Source organism: Petaurus breviceps, unplaced genomic scaffold, assembly GCF_028583685.1.
Source record: "Petaurus breviceps papuanus isolate PSGF00001 unplaced genomic scaffold, PetGlider_PUasm1.0 64, whole genome shotgun sequence".
NCBI lineage: Eukaryota > Metazoa > Chordata > Mammalia > Diprotodontia > Petauridae > Petaurus > Petaurus breviceps.
The window spans coordinates 9,116,524-9,136,471 of record NW_027186428.1 but is presented as its reverse complement, the minus strand read 5'-3'; the positions used below and the strand labels follow the sequence as shown (position 1 = coordinate 9,136,471).

At 37.3% G+C, this 19,948-nt stretch overlaps 1 protein-coding gene across 5 annotated transcripts in view; it reads right to left on the bottom strand.

Annotated features, from left to right (window-relative positions):
• The window catches only part of TEDC1 (tubulin epsilon and delta complex 1), a 77,232-nt gene that overhangs the window by 38,823 nt on the left and 18,461 nt on the right, over positions 1-19,948 (bottom strand). For 4 of the 5 annotated variants that reach the window (XM_069103891.1, XM_069103892.1, XM_069103893.1 and 1 more), the window contains exons 4-5: positions 18,758-18,910; positions 5,329-5,427 (exon numbers count right to left, since the gene is read on the bottom strand). In XM_069103891.1, coding sequence (XP_068959992.1) covers positions 5,329-5,427; positions 18,758-18,910 — 252 coding nt within the window. The remainder of the gene's footprint in view (positions 1-5,328; positions 5,428-18,757; positions 18,911-19,948) is intronic. The other variant, XM_069103894.1, reaches the window with a different exon arrangement.

The window sequence follows — 19,948 nt, the reverse complement described above, 5'->3', positions numbered from 1 at the left end:
CAGGAATCTCTTTGCTAGTGCTGAGGCAGGATTCTCTTGCTTTGCCCAAACTTGGATCTGGAATGCAGTCTTGAGTGGCAGTCCTGGGGAAAGGAAGAGGACTGGAGTGGTGGAGCTTGTGGCAGTGGGAGAGAAGGAATCATTCTCATAGTTTCAAGGCAAAAAAGACAGACCAGAGCAGAGACCAAGAGGAGTAAACACCTCTTCTTTGATCATACAAACTTGAGAAAACTGAAAATTTACAGGTCCCTAGAAATATCTCTGAAAACAGCTGCACAAAACCCCTGAAGTTTGGGAAAATACACCTTCCACAAAGAAAGCAGAGATCTACCTTAACAAAGAGCTAAAAAGTCAAGTAATTGGATGGGGAAATAAGCAACCAGCAGAAAACAGACTACAGAATCTTACTTTGGTGACAAGGAAGATCAAAACATATGACCAGAAGACAACAAAGTCAAAATTCCTACATCGAAAGCCTCCAACAAAAATATGAATTGGTCTCAGGACATGGAAGAGCTCAAAAAGGATTTTGAAAATCAAATAAGCGGAGTAAAGTAAAAATTGGGAAGAGAATTAAAGTGATGCAAAAAAAATCATGAAAAATGAGTAAACAGCTTGCTAAAGGAGACCCAAAAAAATGCTGAAGAAAATAACATCTTAAAAAATAGACTAACCCAAATGGCAAAAGAGATCCAAAAAGCTAATGAGGAAAAGAATGTCTTAAAAAAGCAGAATTGGACAAATGGAAAAGGAGGTCCAAATGCTGAATGAAGAAATAATTCTCTAAAAATTAAAATGGTGCAAATGGAAGCTAATGACTTTATGAGAAACCAAGAAATTATAAAACAAAACCAAAAGAATGAAAAAATTGAAGAAAATGTGAAAGAGCTCTTTGGAAAAACAACTGATCTGGAAAACAGATCCAGGTGAGAGAATTTTAAAATTATTGGGCTACCTAAAAGCCATGATCAAAAACAGAACCTAGTCATCATCTTTCAAGAAACTATCAAGGAAAGTTGCCCTGATATTCTGGAACCAGAGGTGAAAATAGAAATTGAAACAATCCATTGATCTCCTCCTAAAAGAGATCCAAAATGAAACCTTCTAGGAATATTATAGACAAATTCCAGATTTCCCAAGTCAAGGAGAAAATATTGCAAGCAGACAGAAAGAAACAATTCAGGTATTATGGAAACACATTCAGGATAACAGAAGATTTAGCAGCTTCTACACTGAGGGGTCAGAGGACTTGGAATATGGTATTCCAGAAGTCAAAGGAGCTAGGATTAAAACCAAGAATCATCTACCCAGCAAAACTGAGTATAATGCCTCAGGGGGGAAAATGGACATTCAATGAAATAGAGGACTTTCAAGCATTGTTGATGAAAAGACCAGAGCTGAACAGAAAAGTTGACTTTCAAATACAAGAATCAAGAGAAACATGAAAAGGTAAATAGGAAAGAGGACTTATTAAAGTTGAACTGTTTACATTCCTACATGGAAAGATAATATTTGTAACTCATGAGACCTTTCTCAGTAATAGGGTAGCTGGAGGGAATATGTATATAGACAGAGGGCACAGGGTGGGCTGAATATGAAGGGATGATATCTAAAAAATAAAATTAATGGGTGAGAGAGGAATGTACTGGGAGAAAAAAGGGAGAGGTAGAATGAAGTAAATCATCTCAAATATAAGAGGCAAGAAAAAACTTTTACACTGGAGGGGAAGAAGGCTGAGGTAAGAGGGAATGAGTGAACATTACTCTCGTGTAATTACTCTAATTCCCTTAAGGAGGAAATAACTTACCCATACACATTCAATTAGTTATGAAAATTTATCTTATCTTACAGGAAAGTAGGAGGAAAGGGAATAAGAGATGGGGGGAGGCGGGAGGGGGAAAGATAATAGAAGAGTGGGCAAATGAGAAGAGGGGGTAATCAGAAGCAAACACTTTTGAGGAGAAACAGGGTCAAAGGAGAGAATAGAAAAAATGGGGGGAGGAGGAAGACAGGATGTAGGGAAATATAGTTAGCCTTTCACAACCCAACTATTATGGAAGGGTTTTGCATAACTACCCATGTATAACCTATATTGAATTGCTTGCCTTCTCAACAAGGGTGGGTAGAGAGGGAGGAAGGGAGAGAATATGGAACTCACAGTTTTAAAAACAAATGTTAAAAAATTGTCTTACACACAACTGGGAAATAAGATATAAAGACAATGGGCTTTAGAAATCTATCATGCCCTACAGGCAAATAGAAGGGAAGGAGGTGGTGTTGAGAGAGGGAGGGTAGATTAGGGGAAAGGGTAATCAGAATATATACTGTCTTGGGGTAGGGGGAGGGGAGAGACGGGGAGAAAATTTGGAACTCAAAATCTTTTGGAAGTGAACGCCGACAACTAAAAATAAAATTTTTAAAATGTAAAAAAAAAAACCCTTTATCTTCCTATGGAAAGTCCTAAACTGTCCCCTATGAGCCTGGAATACTCTCCCTCATTTATTCTAACTACTAACCTTCCTGGCTTCCTTTAAATCCCAATTAAAATCCCATCTTTCCTGGAAGACTTCCCCAATTACTCTTAATTCTAGTGCTTCCCCTCTATTAATTGCTTCTTATTATCCTATACATAGCTTTTTTTGTATATATCTGTTCATATGTTGTTTCTCCCACTATATTGTAAGCTTCTTAAGGGCAGGGATTGTCTTTTGCTTTGGGTTTTGGGTTTTTTTTGGTATCCCTTGCATTTAGCAAAGAGCCTGGCACATAGCAGAAGCTTAAGAAATAATTATGGGACTCATTTCTAAAATATACAGAGAACTGAGTCAAATCTATAATTCCCCAATTGATAAATGGTCAAAGGATATGAACAGGCAGTTTTCAGAGAAAGAAAGTAAAGATATCTATAAGCACATGAAGAAATGCTCTAAATCACTACTGATTAGAGAAATGCAAATCAAAACAACTCTAAGGTATCACATATCACCAGTCAGATTGGCTAACATGACAAAACAGGAAAATGACAAATGCTGGAGAGGATGTGGAAAAATTGGAACACTAATGCATTGCTGGTGGAGTTGTGAATTGATCCAACCTTTCTGGAGAGCAATCTGGAACTATGCCCAAAGGGCTATAAACAGCCAGCAATACCACTTCTAGGGTTGTATCCCAAAAAGAAGAGGGCCCATATGTACAAAAATATTTATAGCAGCTCTTTTTGTGGTGGTAAAGAATTGGAAATCAAGGCGATACCCATAAATTGGGGAATGGCTAAACAAGTTGTGGTATATGAATGTAATGGAATACTATTGTGCTATAAAAAACGAGGAGCAGACAGACTTCATAATAACCCAGAGAGACTTATACAACCTGATGCTGAGTGAGAAGAACAGAACCAGGAGAAATTTGTACATAATCACAATGTATGTGTGACAACCAACTTTGATAGACTGGGCTCTTCTCAGCAATGCAAGGTTATAAGACAACTCCAAAAGACTCATGATGGAAAGAGATGTCCACATCCAGAGAAAGAATTATAGAGTTTAGGGGGCAGCTAGGTGGTTAGGTAGGCACCAGCCCTGGAGTCAGGAGGACCTGAGTTCAAATCCGACCTCAGACACTTACTAGCCATATAACCTTGGGCAAGTCACTTAACCCCAATTGCCCTCCAAAAAGCAAAAAAAAAAAAAAATTACAGAGTTTGAATGCAGATTGAAGCAAACTACCTGTTCTCTTTCTTTTTCTTGTTTTGCTTTTGTTTCCTCTTTCCCATTATTCATTCCATAAGTTATAATCCTTCTCTACAACCTGACTAATGTTTAATGTGAAGGTATTTGCAGATCCCATATTTAATTGTGTGCCACCATGGCGGGGGGGAAGGAGAAGGAGGGGGAAAAATTTTGAAACTCAAGGAATTGTGGAACTGAATCTTGTAAACTAAAAGTAATCAAATAAATTAATTTAAAAAAAAACAACACAACCTATAAAAGAAACACAAATCAAAAAAAACCCTTCAGGTTTCCCTTCACACCCAGTATAGTAGCACAAATGAAAATAAAGAGAACCAGTCAATGTTGGAGGAAATGTGGCAATAGGAGTACTTTAATGCCACTGATAGAAATATGAATTTGCACAACCCTTCTCAGAAACTTTGGAATTATGGAAGAAAATGAATAAAAGCATCTATATTCTTTTATCCCACAAATCATTCTACCAGGCTTGTACCCAAAGAGATGAATAAAAAAAAGGACTCAGGTGTACTAAAATATTTATAGCAATATTTTTTTGTAGTAGCAAAGAACCAGAAATAAAGTAAATGTCCATTGTTAGGGATATGGCTAAGCAAACTGTCGATCAATAAGCATTTATTAAGTACCTACTATGTGCCAGGCACTGTGCTAAGGACAGGGGATGTCAAGATACAAGCCAGTACCTGCCTTCATGGAGTTCACATTCTAATTAGGGAGACAATAAAAATAACTTCACACAAACAAGATATATACAAGATAAATTAGAGATATTCAATAGAGGGAAGATATTAGCATTGAGAGGATGGGGAAAGGTTTCTTATAGAAGGTAGGATTTTAGCTAGGAATTAAAGGAAGGAAGGAAGCAAAGATTAGGAGGGAGAATATTCCAGGAATGGGAAATAGTCAGAAAAAATGTTCCAATCCTAAAGAGAGAAAACCTTCTGTAAGGAACTACAAAGATTATAGAGTACTAGGGCAGGGAATAGAGCATAAGAAAATTGGAAAGGTGGAAAGGAGGCTAAATTGTGAAAGGCTTTGAATGCCAAAAAGGATTTTATATTTGACCCTGGAGATAATACAGAGTCATTGAAAATTGCAGTAAATGAAGGAAAATTACTGTGCTATAAGAATTGATTAATATAGAGAAGTTTGAGAAGATTTATGTGAACTGATTCAAACTGAATTAAGCAGAACCCAGGAAAACAGTATTACACAATGATTAGATTGTTAATGTAAAAAACAACAACAAACAATCAGAATTGAATGCTCTGAAATTACAATAACCAAGCTTAGCCCCAAAGAAGAAATATAAGAAGGCCCCTCCTCCAATTTCTTAATATACGTGGAAGATTATAGATGTGGAACAACATTTATAATGTTAGACATTTTCAATATGTTGGTTAGTTTTACTGAACAGTTTTTTCCCCCACTTTTTTGTTATTTGTTATATGGGAGTTGGTTCTCCCAGAAGGCAGATGTAATGGGAAATTTAAGTGACATAAAATATATCAACAAAGTGTTTTCAATAATTATTTTCCTGGGTCCAAGAAAGCCCTGCATATGCCATCACCAGTCTTACTTGCTTGCTACTTTCTGGGAACCTGAGGAGTTCTGTTTCAGGGACAGAGAGATGGCCAATGCTCCGTTCAGGATGACAGCCTCTTGTGTACAAATGAATCTGAAATACATAAAAATTAATTTAAAAAAATAAGCAAAAATTAACATTGGTAATTTCCAACAAGATGGTAGAGAAAAAGGTCATGAAAGAGCCCAGCCACCTAATGCTCCCCAAATAAATAGAAACTGGAACACCTAGAGAGAGAAGGAAAGAAGGAAGAAGACAGGGGAGAGAGAAAGAGATAGAGTAAACACAATAAAATACCCAAAAAGAATGATCTCACAAAAAAAAAAGGAAAAGGAAGGGAAACAAGCAAGAAGTAAAAATCACTAATTACTATAAACAAATATGTATTATTAAAACATACCAAAGAGAAGGCATAAGAAGGGAAAAGTAACAAATTAATTTCAACAACAACCCAGGAAATGAAATCTAGCAAAAGCCAAGTCAGATTGAATAAAAATATCACCTTAAGAAAATAAAGGAAGATCTCAGGTCAGTAAAGAAAGATCTGATTTTTTGGTGAGAGATCTATCTATGAGTAAAAATGGATCAAGACAAAGTAATAAAAATCAACAGCATGAAAAAGTGGTAGAAAATATTAAAGGCAAAGAATCACTGAGAAAATAAAATTCTGAGGCTAGAAGGCAAATCAGCAGAAAACACAGGAAAAAAAAGATCAACAACTCAATTTAAAAAAAAACATTTCAAAACTTTCTTTTTTTTTTTTTAAAGAGGTCAATTGGGGTTAAGTGACTTGCCCAAGATCACATAGCTAGTTTTTGTGTTAAGTGTCTGAGGCCGAATTTGAACTCAGGTCCTCCTGACTCCAGGGCCGGTGTGCTCTATTCACTGCGCCACCTAGCTGCCCCTATTTCAAAACTTTCTAAGATGACAGTACTAAAGACAAAGCTCATCAAGAAAAATTCAGATTCAAAGGAATAGGACTGCCAGGTTATGTGACCAAGATGGAAGACTAAACAATTTTTAGGAAGTGTACAACCTCTCAGATATATCCAAAATAATAACTATATACAAGAGATAAAGCAAAGGCAACTATTCAAATTCAAAATACCCAAGCAAGGTAACTATTCAAAGAACTAACAGCACAGAAGTCTAATAATTAGCCCCTAATATGTTCACATAGTATCCTCTCTCAGCATTGTCTACCAAACTCCAGCAGCAGGGCCACATAAGCAGACTCATAGGCATACAAGAAAACTCAATTCCACACTCCTTCCCCCCACCCCAAACCCTACATCCCCACTCCCACCCCCCCATCATTCAATTTTTATTATTTTGTTGTTGTTTTTTACATTTACATTGTAGTCACTGTGTACAGTATACTGTTTTCCTAAGTCCTGCTTCCTTCTATTTGAATATGGTCATATAAGTCTTCTCATGCTTCTCTATATTAATCATTCCTTATAGCATAGTAAACAACTGAGGAACTAAGGAGCCTGGGCCAAGATGAAAACCTTAGGGAAAAAAGCAAGCATCCACTTGGAACCAGTTCTGTCCACAAAGAAATCACTTAGAGGAAAGACCTAGATTAGTGATAAACCATGAACGGCTGCCCAATGTGGGAGGAAGCTGTGAAGGCTTTGAGGTCTGATCCCCAGGGAAACCACCCTCAAAAAAGGAGTCAAAAAGTGATAAGGGACAATTGGGGGGAGGGGGGTTTTTCACAAAACTAACACGATCTCATGAAGAAGAAAATTCAGTTAAAGACCCCGAGGGCATGGAACCACACCTAGTTCTTCCAAGAATGGCTTAAAAGAAAAATAATAACTGCGACTCAGAATTTAGGGCCCACGCAACATAAATAATTGGAATAGAAAAATCTGAATCTACAGTGGCAACAAAAGAGAGAATAAGTGATTGACAATGCAAAGACAGATGTGAGGAATAATCTGGAAGAAGAGAAGCAAAAACATAAAAAAGAAAATATGATCTTCATAGAAACAAAACATAATGACCTCAAAAACCGAATGTGTAGAGAAAACTTAAGGATTATTGGGCTCCCAGAGAAACAAAAAATCAAAAAAACCTGAACACTTATCAAATAAGAAATAATATGAGAAATTGCTCAGAATTTCTGAACACAGAAAACAAAGTTCTAATCAAAAGAATCCATTGAATGCCTTCAAAAATAAAATCTATGCTGCAAACACCAAGACACAGAATGGTTAAAGTAAATATTTCCACTGAAAAACAACAAATTTTACAAAGAGAAGCCTTCAAATATAAAGAGATATTCATTCAAATAACACAAAAACCATTCTGTATATACCAGAAAATAGAGGAAGAAATAGAATAATGTGTTCTAAAGAGCAAAGAAGCTCAAGATGCAGCCCAAACTAATTAGCCCTGTAAATCTGATCCTAATGAACTATGTAGATACTGTGCTAGGCACTAGGGATACAAACAAGAAAAAGAAAAAATCCCAACTCTCAGCAAAGTAGCAAGATATAAAGTAAACTAAAAAAAATAATCAGCCTTTCACTACATTACCCATAAAACCCAGGAAGAAAAGACAGAAAAAAAAAAAGAAATTCTACTCCAAATAATTAAAGAATGTGTCTAAGTCCACCTAATAAGACAAACAGAGGATTTGGTATGCATACAAATACAAAACATTCTTAGAGAAATAAAGACAAATATGAATAATTTGAGAAACATGAATAGCTCATTGTTGGACCATGGCAATCTAATAAAAATTACAAGTAATAGCTAAATTAATTTGGAGACTCAGTGTAGTATCAAACAACTGCAGAGTTAGCTTATACTACTAGAAGAAATAACAAAATTCACCTAGGGTAACAAAAAACTCAAAAATCTCAGGATACGCAAAAAATACTCCTGCTATAAAAAGGCCTATTATTATATACTACAAAGGAAAAATCGTGAAAATTATGTGTTATAAGTTAAAGAAATAAAAATTAATCAGGGGGGCAGATTAGATAGACAAGACCCATAAGTAAGTAAAACATCATAGTACAGTATTCAAGAAATCCAAGGACTCCAACTACTGGGCCTCATTATTCAACAAAACTCCTAGGAAAAATGGAAAATGGTATGGCAGAAATTAGGTTTAGACCAGTATTTCAGAATATATGGAGAATACTTAGAAAAAAAGGACTCATCCTAAACAAATCTTCTCTTCTCTCTTTATACCATTTCATTTGGTGATCTCATAAGCGCCAATGAATTTAATTACTATTTCTATGCTGATGAATTGTAATGCCCCAATCTCTCTGTTAACCTCCAATCTTACATCTCCAATTACCTTTTTAGACATCTCAAACTGTAGATCTCTTAAATTCACTATGTCCAAAACAGAACTCTTTATCTTTGCCCCTAAAACCTTCTACTTCCTACCGTTCCTATTACTATAGAGGGCAGCACTATACTCCCAGTTCCTCAGGCTTGCAACCCAGGAGTCATCCTTGATTCTTCAATATCTCTCACCCCACCATATTCAAGCTGTTGCCATAGTCTATGGATTTCCCTTTTTACAACATCACTCCAAAACTTCTCTCCTCTGAAGCTGTCACCACTCTATTGCAGGCCCTCATCACCCAGTGCCTTGTTAATAACTGCAACAGCCTGCTGGTGGGTCTGCCTGCCTCTCCAAATACATCCTCCATTCAGCCACTAAAGTGATTTTCCAAAAATGTTGGGTCTGATCATGTCATACCCCTACTCAATAAATTCCAAAGGCTTCCTACTGCCTCCAGAATGAAATACAAAATGCTTTATTTGTCACTCAAAGCCCTTCATAATCTAACGATGCCTTACCTTTCTAGTCTTAAACCTTACTCCCTGCCATGTACTCTGCAATCCAGTACCCCTGACCTACTAGCTGTTCCACCACCAAGACACTCCATTCTCTCTGGCTGTTCCCCATGTGGAACTCTCCCTCTTCTCCACTGTGACTACTGACTTCCCTTACTTCCTTTAAGTTCCAACTAAAATCCAACCTTCTATAGGAAGCCTCCCTAACTCTTCTTAATTCTTATACCTTTCTTCTGTTAATTATTTCCTACTTACCCAGTACATAGCTTGCTTGGTATATAGTAATTCTCTCCTATTATATTGTAAATTCCTTGAGGGCAAGGGCCTTCAGTTGCTCTTTTGGTATCCCCAAAAATTAGCATAGTGCTCAGAGCATTAGTGGTACTAATAAACAAGTTTATTGAGCAGGGGTGTGACCAAGTAGGCAGTTAACAAATGTTTGACTTATTGTTATTAGTAAATGATCTAAACATAAAAGGTCTCACCTTAAACAAATTTAGAGGGGCAGTGATTAGTATAGTGCCTAGAGCAGAAAAGGATATTCCTTTCACATCTATGGATAAAGTAAAACTAAACAAGAGACAGAAAGGACGACAGAAGATAAAAACAGACACTTTTTGAGCTGAGGCTGTTGGGTTCTGTACTCAGGAGTCTTTTTGAAAAATAAAACAAACATTGTTGAATCTCTACATGATGAAAAACCTATACAATGCACTCACACAACAGTTGGTATAGTGATATATCCAAGCCTGAAGGAAGAAAAGTACCTATGGAAGGTAGTATCTGATGAAGTATTTTCTCAAATCTTAAAAATGAAGAGAGTTCTACTAGAGAGTCTCAAGTTTTGATTACGTAAAATTAAAAAGTTTCTGAACGTACAAAATCAATGTAGGTAGACTTAGAAGGTAAACTAAGATTAACCAGGAAAAAAATCTTTGGCAAACTCCTCTGATAAAAGTCTAATGCCTAAGATAGGCACTGATGCAAGTTAATAAGAACGACAGACATTTCCCAGTAGATAAAAGATTAAAGAATATGAAGACAATTCATATGGAAAGAAATTCAAGGTATCAAAAATCATATGAAAAAATGTTTCAAATCACTAATAAGAGAAATACAAATTAAAACAATTCCAACATTATACCTCACACCTATTACAATGGCAGAGATGGGGGGGGGGGAATAACAATTATTAGGGGGTGTGGGAGGACAGGTACACTAATACTCTACCAACTGGGCTGTGAGTTGGTCTAGCCATTCTGAAAAGTAATTTTGAACTACATCCAAAGTCACTAAACTATGTATATACTCTGTAACCCAGCAACATCTACTACTATGCAGAATGAGTGGTTAAAAAAATCAAAGAAACAATCAATAATTTCATCCAAGAGAATGACAACAATGAGACAACAGACCAAAATTTATGGGATGCACCCAAAGCAGTACTTTGGGGAAATTTTACATCTCTAAATGTTTACATGAATAAAACAGAGAAAGAACAAATTAATGAATTGGGCATGCAACTAAAAAAAGCTAGAAAAAGAACAAATTAAATATCAAATTAGAAATTCTGAAAATCAAAGACAGATTAATAAAATTGAAAGAAAACTACTGAACCAATAAATAAAACTAAGAATTAGTTTTATTTTAAAAAATAGATAACCCTTTGGTTAATTTGATTTAGAAAAAAAAGAAAAACAAATTACCACTATCAAAAATGAAATGGGTGAATTCACCACCAATGAAGAGGAAATAAAAGCAATAATTAGGAGCTATTTTGCCCAACTACATGCCAATAAATATGACAGTCTCTAAGTGAAATAGATGAATATTTGTAAAAACATAAACTGCCCAGATTAACAGGAGAAAAAAATAAAATATTTAAATAACCAAATCTTAGGGGAAAAAATTGAACAAGCCATCAATGAATTCCCTAAAGAAAAAATCTCCAGGATCAGATGGATTTACAAGTGAATTCTACCAAACATTTAAAGAACAATTAAATCCAATACTATATAAAATAAATATTATGAATAAATAAATGAAAAAATAGCTTTAGTCCTACCAAATTTCTTTTATGACACAAATATGGTGCTGATACCTAAACCAGAAAGGGCCAAAACAGAGAAAGAAAATTATAGACCAATTTTCCTAATAAATACTAATGCAAACATTTTAAATAAAATATTAGCAAAGAGATTATAGGAATTTATCACCAGGATAATACACTAAGACCAGGTGGGATTTATACCAGGAATGAAGGGCTGGTTCAATGTTAGGAAAACTATCAGAATAATTGACCATATCAATATCAAATCAAACAAATCATACAATTATTTTAATAGATGCTGAAAATGCTTTTGACAAAATATAGTACCCATTCTTATTAAAAACACTACTGAGCATAGGAATAAAGGTAGCTTTCCTTAAAACGTTAAGTAATATCTATCTAAAAAACACCAGCAAGTATTTTTTGTAATAAGAAAAACCTAGAAGCCTTCCCAATAGGATCAGGGTGAAACAAGGATGCCCAATATCACCACTATTGTTCAATACTGTACTAGAAATATTAGCTTTAGAAAAAAGAGGGGAAAAAAACTGAGGCAATGAGGAAAAAATCCTATCACTTTTTGCAGGTAATATAATGGTATACTTAGAGAACCAACATAAAAACTACTTGAAATAATTAACAATTTTATCAAGCTTGTAGGATATAAAATGGTCACATAAATCATCAATATGTCTATATACTACCCCAGCAGCAAGAGATAGAAAGAGAAATTTCATTTAAAATAACTGTTTACAATATAAAATATTTGGGAGTCTACTTGCCAAGACAAACCCAGGAATTTTATGAACACAACTATAAAACACTTTTCACCTGAATAAAGTCAAATTTAAAACAACTGGAAAAATAGCAATTGCTCATGGATAGACAGAACTAATGTAATAAAAATAACAATTCTACCTAAATTAATTTACTTTTTCAGTGCCATACCAATTAAGCTACCAAAAAGTTTTGTTTTTTTTTTAGAGGGTGGAAGGTAGGGAAATTGGAGTTAAGTGACTGCCCGAGGTCATACAGCTAGTTTGTGTGTGTGTGTGTGTGTGTGTGTGTGTGTGTGTGTGTGTGTGTGTTAAGTGTTTGAGGTCAAATTTGAACTCAGGTCCTCCTGACTCCAGGGCCAGTGCTCCATTCACTGTGCCACCTACCCGCCCCAGAAAAAGTTATTTTATAGAGCTAAAAAAAATAATAAAATTCATCTGGAAGAACAAAAGGGCAATCTAATGAAAAAAAATGCAAAGGAAGGTGACTTAGCAACACCAAGTCTAAAACTATAATACAAAGCAGCAATCATCAAAACTATTTGCTATTGGCTAAGAAACAGAATGGATCAGTGGAAGAGATGAGGTACATAACTCCAGTAATCTAGTGTTCAATAAACCCAAACACTCCAATTTCTGAGATTTCACTAATTCACAAAAAATTCTGGGAAAAATGGAAAATAATATGGTAAATACTAGACATAAACAAACATCTCACACAACATACCAAAATAAGGTCAACACAGGTACATGATTGAGACATACAGGGCAACAACATAAGCAAATTAAGAGAAAAAGGAATAGTTTATCCATCAGATAGATGGGAAAGAAAAGAATTTGTGACCAAACAAGAGACAGAGAACATTGTGAAATGCAAAATGGATAATTTTAATTACATTACATTAAGTTTTCGCACAAACAAAACCAATGCAACCAAGAGTAGAAGGAAAGCAGAAAGCTGTGAAACAATTTTTATGTAAGTATTTCTGACAAAGATCTCATTTCTCAATTATTTTAATGTTAATGAAATAAGATCTTCCCTGACCATTAATTGGCCTTACACATGGAATCTGAGTTACATGGAGTCTGGGTCACATGGAATTGAGTATGGGAAGAGCTTGCCCAAGGTGAAGAGAGAGCGCAGAGCAGAGCAGAGAGCAGCTTGAGTAGGCAAAGGGAAAAATTTGCCTAAGGGAACTTGTTTGTAGCAAGCGATAGAAGAAGAATGGTTTAAGATGTTGGGGCTCGAGAGGCGGAGTCAAGATGGCAGAGTAGAAACAGGACTTCTGTGGAGCTCTGGCTTCCACCTCCTCCAATTCATGTAAAAGGTGACTCTAAACAAACTTTGGAGCTACAAAACCCACAAAATGACACAGAGAAGCTAACCTCCCGCTGAGGATAGTCCGGCGGGCTGGCAGGAAGCAGCCAGCACAGCGCTCTGGGAGCCAACCCCAGCTGGAGGTTTTAGCCTCAGGGTGGCCACAGCCAGCCACCAGCTGAAGGGACTTCAGATCACCAGCAGCTGTGGCGGTTTCCAGAATTATCAACCCATACATGCTAAGGAGAAAGTGAGAGATCAGTGCAATGTGGACTTAGGGATACAGTAGTTCAGGAGCATGGTTGGCCTTTACCCCCAGGACAAGAAGCGGCTGAGGTGCCACAACTCGGCAGCCACGGCGACATGGATGCTTCAGCTCCTAGCCTGCAGACTGTAGGGGGACCAAGCGACCAGTATGAGGGGTAATTGCTCTTGCTTTAACCTGCTTGGATCTGGACTGCAGTCTAGGGTGGAGGTCCTGGGGTGTGCAACCAGCTTGCCAGAGCATGTAGAGGCTTCAGAGAGAGTACCCAACTAATACCTTCGCAAGCTGAGAAAACCCCAGCGATTTGGGACAAAGTTCCCCTGTCTAGTAGCATAGTCCTCCTGTGGCAAAAAGCTCAAAAGTCAAGTAATTGAGTGGCAACATGAGCAAACTAGGGAAGGAAAGCAAGCAGAGCAACCCAACTTTACATTCCTATTTTGGGGACAAAAAGGATCAAAGCATGGAACAAGAGGAAGACAGTGAAGTCAGAACTCCTGCACCAAAAGCTTCAAAGGAAAATATGAGCTGATTACAGACCATAGAGGACCTTAAGAAGGATTTTGAAAACCAAATAAGAGAAGTGGAGGAAAAATTGGGAAGAGAAATGAGAACGATGCAAAAAAATTACAAAATGAGAGTCAACAGCCTGACTGAGGAAAATCACACCTTAAAAAATAGACTAACTCAAATGGCAAAAGAGGCTCAAAAAGGTAATGAGGAGAAGGCAGCCTTAAAAAGCCAAATTTGCCAGATGGAAAAAGAATCTCAAAAGCTCACTGAAGAGAATCATTCCTTCAAAATTAGACTGGAGCAAATGGAAGCTAGTGACTTTGTGAGAAATCAAGATACAGTAATGGGAATATAAATTTTTAAGATCTTCCCTGCCCCTAGGCTTAAGTGCACCTGGAGCCTAGGGGGGAGGCTTGTTTCTCAGGAGATACTTTGTGATTGGTCAGTGGGTCAAGAAGGTTGTTAAATTGGCTGAGCCAGGAGAAGGTTATATAAGCCCTGATGTGAGGCTTTGCTTTGGGGCTCACTTTGAGAAGTGTTGTTTAATTTGACCAGATGAGACTCTGGGTAGCTGTTGTTGGGAGCCCCGCAGCTTTGAAAACCCAAATGTTGATGCTTCCCTCTCTGGTAACTGGGATTAGATATAGATATATGTAATGGCTGGACAATTTGGAAGCCTTTCTGTTGAAATGTTCTTGTAACTTATGCTTGTAACCTCTGTATATTCTGAAGTTCGGGGTGCTGACCTTTTCCCCCTGAACTGGGTAAATGATATATGTTTCATTGGTTAAAGTAAGATTGTTAACCCATTTTGAGTTGCTTTCATTTATCAAAGCAGATCCAAGAACCTGTGTTGGCAGCTACCCTGGGGACACTGGGGTGCTTGCTACTACAGATACTACTAAACAGATCCAAACAAATGAAAAAATAGAAGGCAATGTGAAATATCTCATTGGAAAAACCACTGATCTGGAAAAATAGATCCAGGAGAGATAATTTTAAAATTACTGGACTACCTAAAAGCCATGATCAAAAAAAGAACCTAGAAATCATCCTTCAAGAAATTCTCAAGGAAAACTGCCCTGGTGTTTTAGAACCAGAGGGCAAAATAGAGGTTGAAAGAATCCACCAATCACCTCCTAAAAAAGATCCCAAAAAGAAAATTCCTAGGAATATTATAGACAGGTGCCGGAATTCCCAAACCAAGGAGGAAATATTACAAGCAGCCAGGAAGAAACAATTTGAATATTGTGGAAACACAATCAGGATAACACAGGATCTGGTAGCTTCTACACTGAAGGATCGAAGGGCTTGGGATATGATATTCAGGAGGGCAAAGAAGCTGGGATTAAAAGCAAGAATCACCTACCCAGCAAAACTGAGTATCATGTTTCAGGGGAAAATATAGTCATTCAGTGAAATAGAGGACTTTTCAAGCAATCTTGATGAAAAAATCAGAGTTAAACAGAAAATCTGACACTCAGATACAAGAAGCAAGAGAAACACGAGAAGGTATCAGGGAAAAGAAATCATAAGGAACTTATCAAAGTTGAACTGTTTACATCCCTACATGGAAAAATGATAATTGTAACTTATGAAACTTTTCTCAGTATAATAATTGAAGGGAACAGAAATGTGTATAAACATATATGTGTGTGTATGTATGCATGCATATATATGCATACATACATGTCTATATAGGAGGGTATGTGAACGTATGAATACATATGTGAATGTGTGTATATATGTGTACGGTTATACATAGAGGCCAGAGGACCAATTTAATAGAAAGGGATGATACTTAAAAGGTGAAATTAAGAGGTGAGAGAGGAATATAATGAGAGGAGATGGAGAGAGCCAGAATGGGGTAAACTATCTCATATAGAAGAGGCAAGGGAAAATGGTTACAATAGAGGGGAAGAACAGGAAGGCAAAAGGGAATGGGTCAACTTTATTCTCAACTGAATTTGGCTTAGGGAGGGAATGACATACACACTAAATAGGGTATCTCACCCTACAGGAGAGTAGGGAGGAAGGGGATGAGAGGGGGTATGATGGAAGGGAGGGCAGGCTAGGGGGAGGGAAGTTGGAAGCACTCACTTTTGAAAAGGGACAGGATCAAAGTAGAGAATAGAACAAGTGGGAGGTGGGATAGGAAGGAGGGAAATATAGTCAGTCTTTTACAATATATCCACTATGGAAATGTTTTGCATAGCTACATATGTACAACCTATACTGAATTGCTTATCTTCCCAGTAAGGGTGGGTGACAAGGGAGGAAGGGAATGAATCTGGAATTCAAAATGTTAAATTCAAATGTTTAAAAAATATATATATATATGCTATTATTAATATTATTTTACATGTAACTGGGAAATAAGATATACAGGCACTGGGGCATAGAGATCCACCGTGCCCCACTGGAAAGTTGAAGTCAGTATGGGAGAAGATATGGGAGAGAGCAGATTAGAGGAGGGGATATCCAGTGTAATCGCTATTTTGGGGTAGTGGGTAGGGGAAAAACAGGGAGAAAATTTGTAACTCAAAATCTTGTGGAAATGAATGATGTAAACTAGATGTTAATAAAGCATTTGATTAAAAAAAAAGATATTGGGGCTCCCTGGATTAGTGATAAGTACCTTGTTAAATCTTACCTCCTGGTATTCTAATGATGTTCCAAATAGATATTTTGGCTTTGTCTTTGAGGAAGAGTTTATTATATTTAGCAAAATTACCCTGTAAATATGCATGCATATTCATAGTGGCTGCAATACACTGGTGTTACACTTGGCGACAAGGATGATACCCCGAGATATAGAACCTCTACTTGGAGATAGGAAGGCTCTAGGGAAGGAAATGGATATTCTGGGATAGGACGATTTACCTTATTCCTCCCTGACAAGAGAATGGGCTAAAAGCACATGACTTTCTGAAAACCGGTGCCAGGTACTGTGCTAAGTGCTATGAGTACAAAGAAAAGGGGAAAAAAAAGTCCCTATCATCAAAGATAATATATTGTTAGGAGGAAAAACAACATGAAAATTAATAGGTGCATGAAAACAGTGTAAATGAAATCATCCGAAAAAGGAAAGCATTAGCTACTAGGACCTTTCTTGATCTCTTTTCCTGATTCTGATCTATAAGATTTTGAATTGAGCCTTAAAGCAAGCTAGGGAAAATTAAGAGGAAGAAGTGAGGGGTGTCGGCATCTCAAAGACAAGATCACTCCTCTCACGTCTCTGTTTTTACTATTTGGACACCCTTTTTTCCGGAGCTAAGTCAGGCCCAGCAAGCAAGCAAGCAACAATCTTTTGTTCTTACCCTCTGGATGTACCTTGATGTATGTAAATGACAGAACTCGTTCACACCAGTCCAGGCAGTCCCTGAGTTTGGACAAGAACCTGCAGAAGCCATGTTCCGGTCATGAAGTCCTGCTATGAATGAAACTCGCCATTATCCCCTCCAATGCCACAGCTGTAGTTCAGTGCTTATTTCTTTGTCTAGCCACTGCTATATGTATCAAGGCTCATCCTCAGTCTTAGAGCACGGCCTGTCACAAATTTCTAGTTTCCCTCCTCCAAGAGAATAAAGGAGGTTTTTTTGCCTACAACCTCTGTGAGTTCTTTGGTTTTATTTGATTTTGTTTTATTTTTCAGAGTTGACACTTGATATAATAATCTCTGTGGCTCTTTGGTCACTTATTTCTGGAGTCTGACAGGAAGTAAAACATTCAGGTATGGAGGGAGAAAGTCAGTACAAGCAAAGATGGAAAAAGAAAGAATATGTGAGGAACTGCAAATAAAGACAGTGCAGCTTAATCACAGAGTTCATGACAGAAAGTAAAGGATAAGAAGACTGAAAACGTTAGAAGGAGCCAGGTTAGGAAGAATTTTAAATGTCAAAGATGAGTTTATATTTGATGCTAAAGGTGACAGGGAACCACTAAAGCTTACTAAGTCAGGAGGTGACATCGTTAGATCTATATTTTAGAAAAATCACCTTGGCAGCTGTTAGATTAGGTAGTAAGGATATGTCAGAGTAGGGAAAGACTTGAGGCAGAAAGACCAGTTAGACTGCAGTAGTCCAGGTGAAAAGTGGTGAGGGCCTCAACTAGGGTTGTGGTTGTATGAGTGGAGAAAAGGGGCTGTACAGGAGAGGTTGTAAAACTAGAAACAAGTTCAGAAGAGAAATTGTTTGAGGAGGGAGCAGATAAAGAAGTCCATCTGAGACATGTTGAGTTGAGTTTGAGATGCCTATGGAATATCCAGTTGGAGATGTCTAAGAGGCACTTGGAGATGTATATAACTATAGCTCAGGAGAGAGATTATTAGGGATGGATAAAGAGATCTGTAGAAATATGATAATTGGACCCATGGGAGTTGACAAGACCACCAAGTAAAATAATATGGGGGGGAAGAGTCTAGGACATCATCTTGGGGGATACCGACAATTAGGGATTGTAATAGATATGCCAGTAAATGATACTGAAAAGGAGCAGTGAGACAGATAAAGAGAACAAGGAGACAGCAATGTCACAAAAACCTAGAGATGAGAGTGTCTAGAAGGAGACAGTGATTGGTCAAGTCCAAAATGACAAAAATAAAAAATTATTTAAAAAAGGAAAATATAGAAAGAAGTTAACAGAAGGTGAGTTATATAGACACCAATCCTTACCTTATTCAGGAGGGTGCACTGTTCTTGCTGGCTAGCATACAAACTCCGCCACTGGAAACGCAGTCTCCCAAGCAGCCATTGAATATAATGAATGTCTACGCTTCTCTTAGGGCCAAGGGTCAATGGGACGGGATATCTGGCCAGCTCCTTACACTGAAAACACATTAGATTTGTTTTTCAAGAAAATGTCACATCAACAATGTTCTTCCAGGATATATCAGTACATACACATGTATACACACACACACATACACACACAGGCACACACACACACACACACACACGCACAAACATACCATAGCAGGAGAAAGACAAGGCAAAAGTACAGAAGTGTTTTATGTGTAATACCAAGCACAAGCAGCTTCCCAGAGGACTGCTGATGTGAACAACCTTCAAAGTTCTGATTACAAGCATAGTGAACTCTCCATTTATTCAGTAACAAATTAAGGCAAAACATTTATAGAAAATCAAAATACACCATTCACCATGTCACAACTCAACAATTTAATACTACAATGACCGTGTAAGTTTTCACCAAAGTGGTCACATAGTTTTAAACAAAGTACATTCATTTAGTAACTCAATAATTTAGTAAGTCCTCAATTCAGTCAGAAAGTACCATGGTTAAAGTTCTCTTTTAAACAAGGTACATTCACTTAGACAACCACAAAGTCCATCAACAGGTCATATAGTCTTAATCTCTTCAATCAAAAGTCTTCCTTCTTAAACAAAGTACATTCATTTAGTCACTCACAAAGCACAAAGGCCATCCACCCCTAAGTCACAACTAGGTTACAATATCATCAGTCAGCATTAAGTACCCAAGGAAAAGTCTTTTCATCTTGACCTGAGGCAGATTCTCAGCTTCCATGGTTCCCCTTCCCACGGTTTCAGTTCCTGGGAATACAAAGCTTAACAAAACCACAATAACATTCATCCACATTGCTGGCACCCTCACCAATTCACTTTCTGCCTGTAAAATCAACCTAGAACCAACAACAAGGTCAGAGGCCTCTACCAACAAACAAATCTGACAAAGTAACATCAAAACAGACAGACAAAATACCGGCACCACAGTCATGCCTCCTCGGTTCTTGGAAGCTCCAACTGGCCCTCAGAAGTCCAGGGCAGCTCCAGCTTGCAGTTCTCTCGCTCAGCAACTCTGCCTCCCATCAGTTCTCTCTCTCTCTC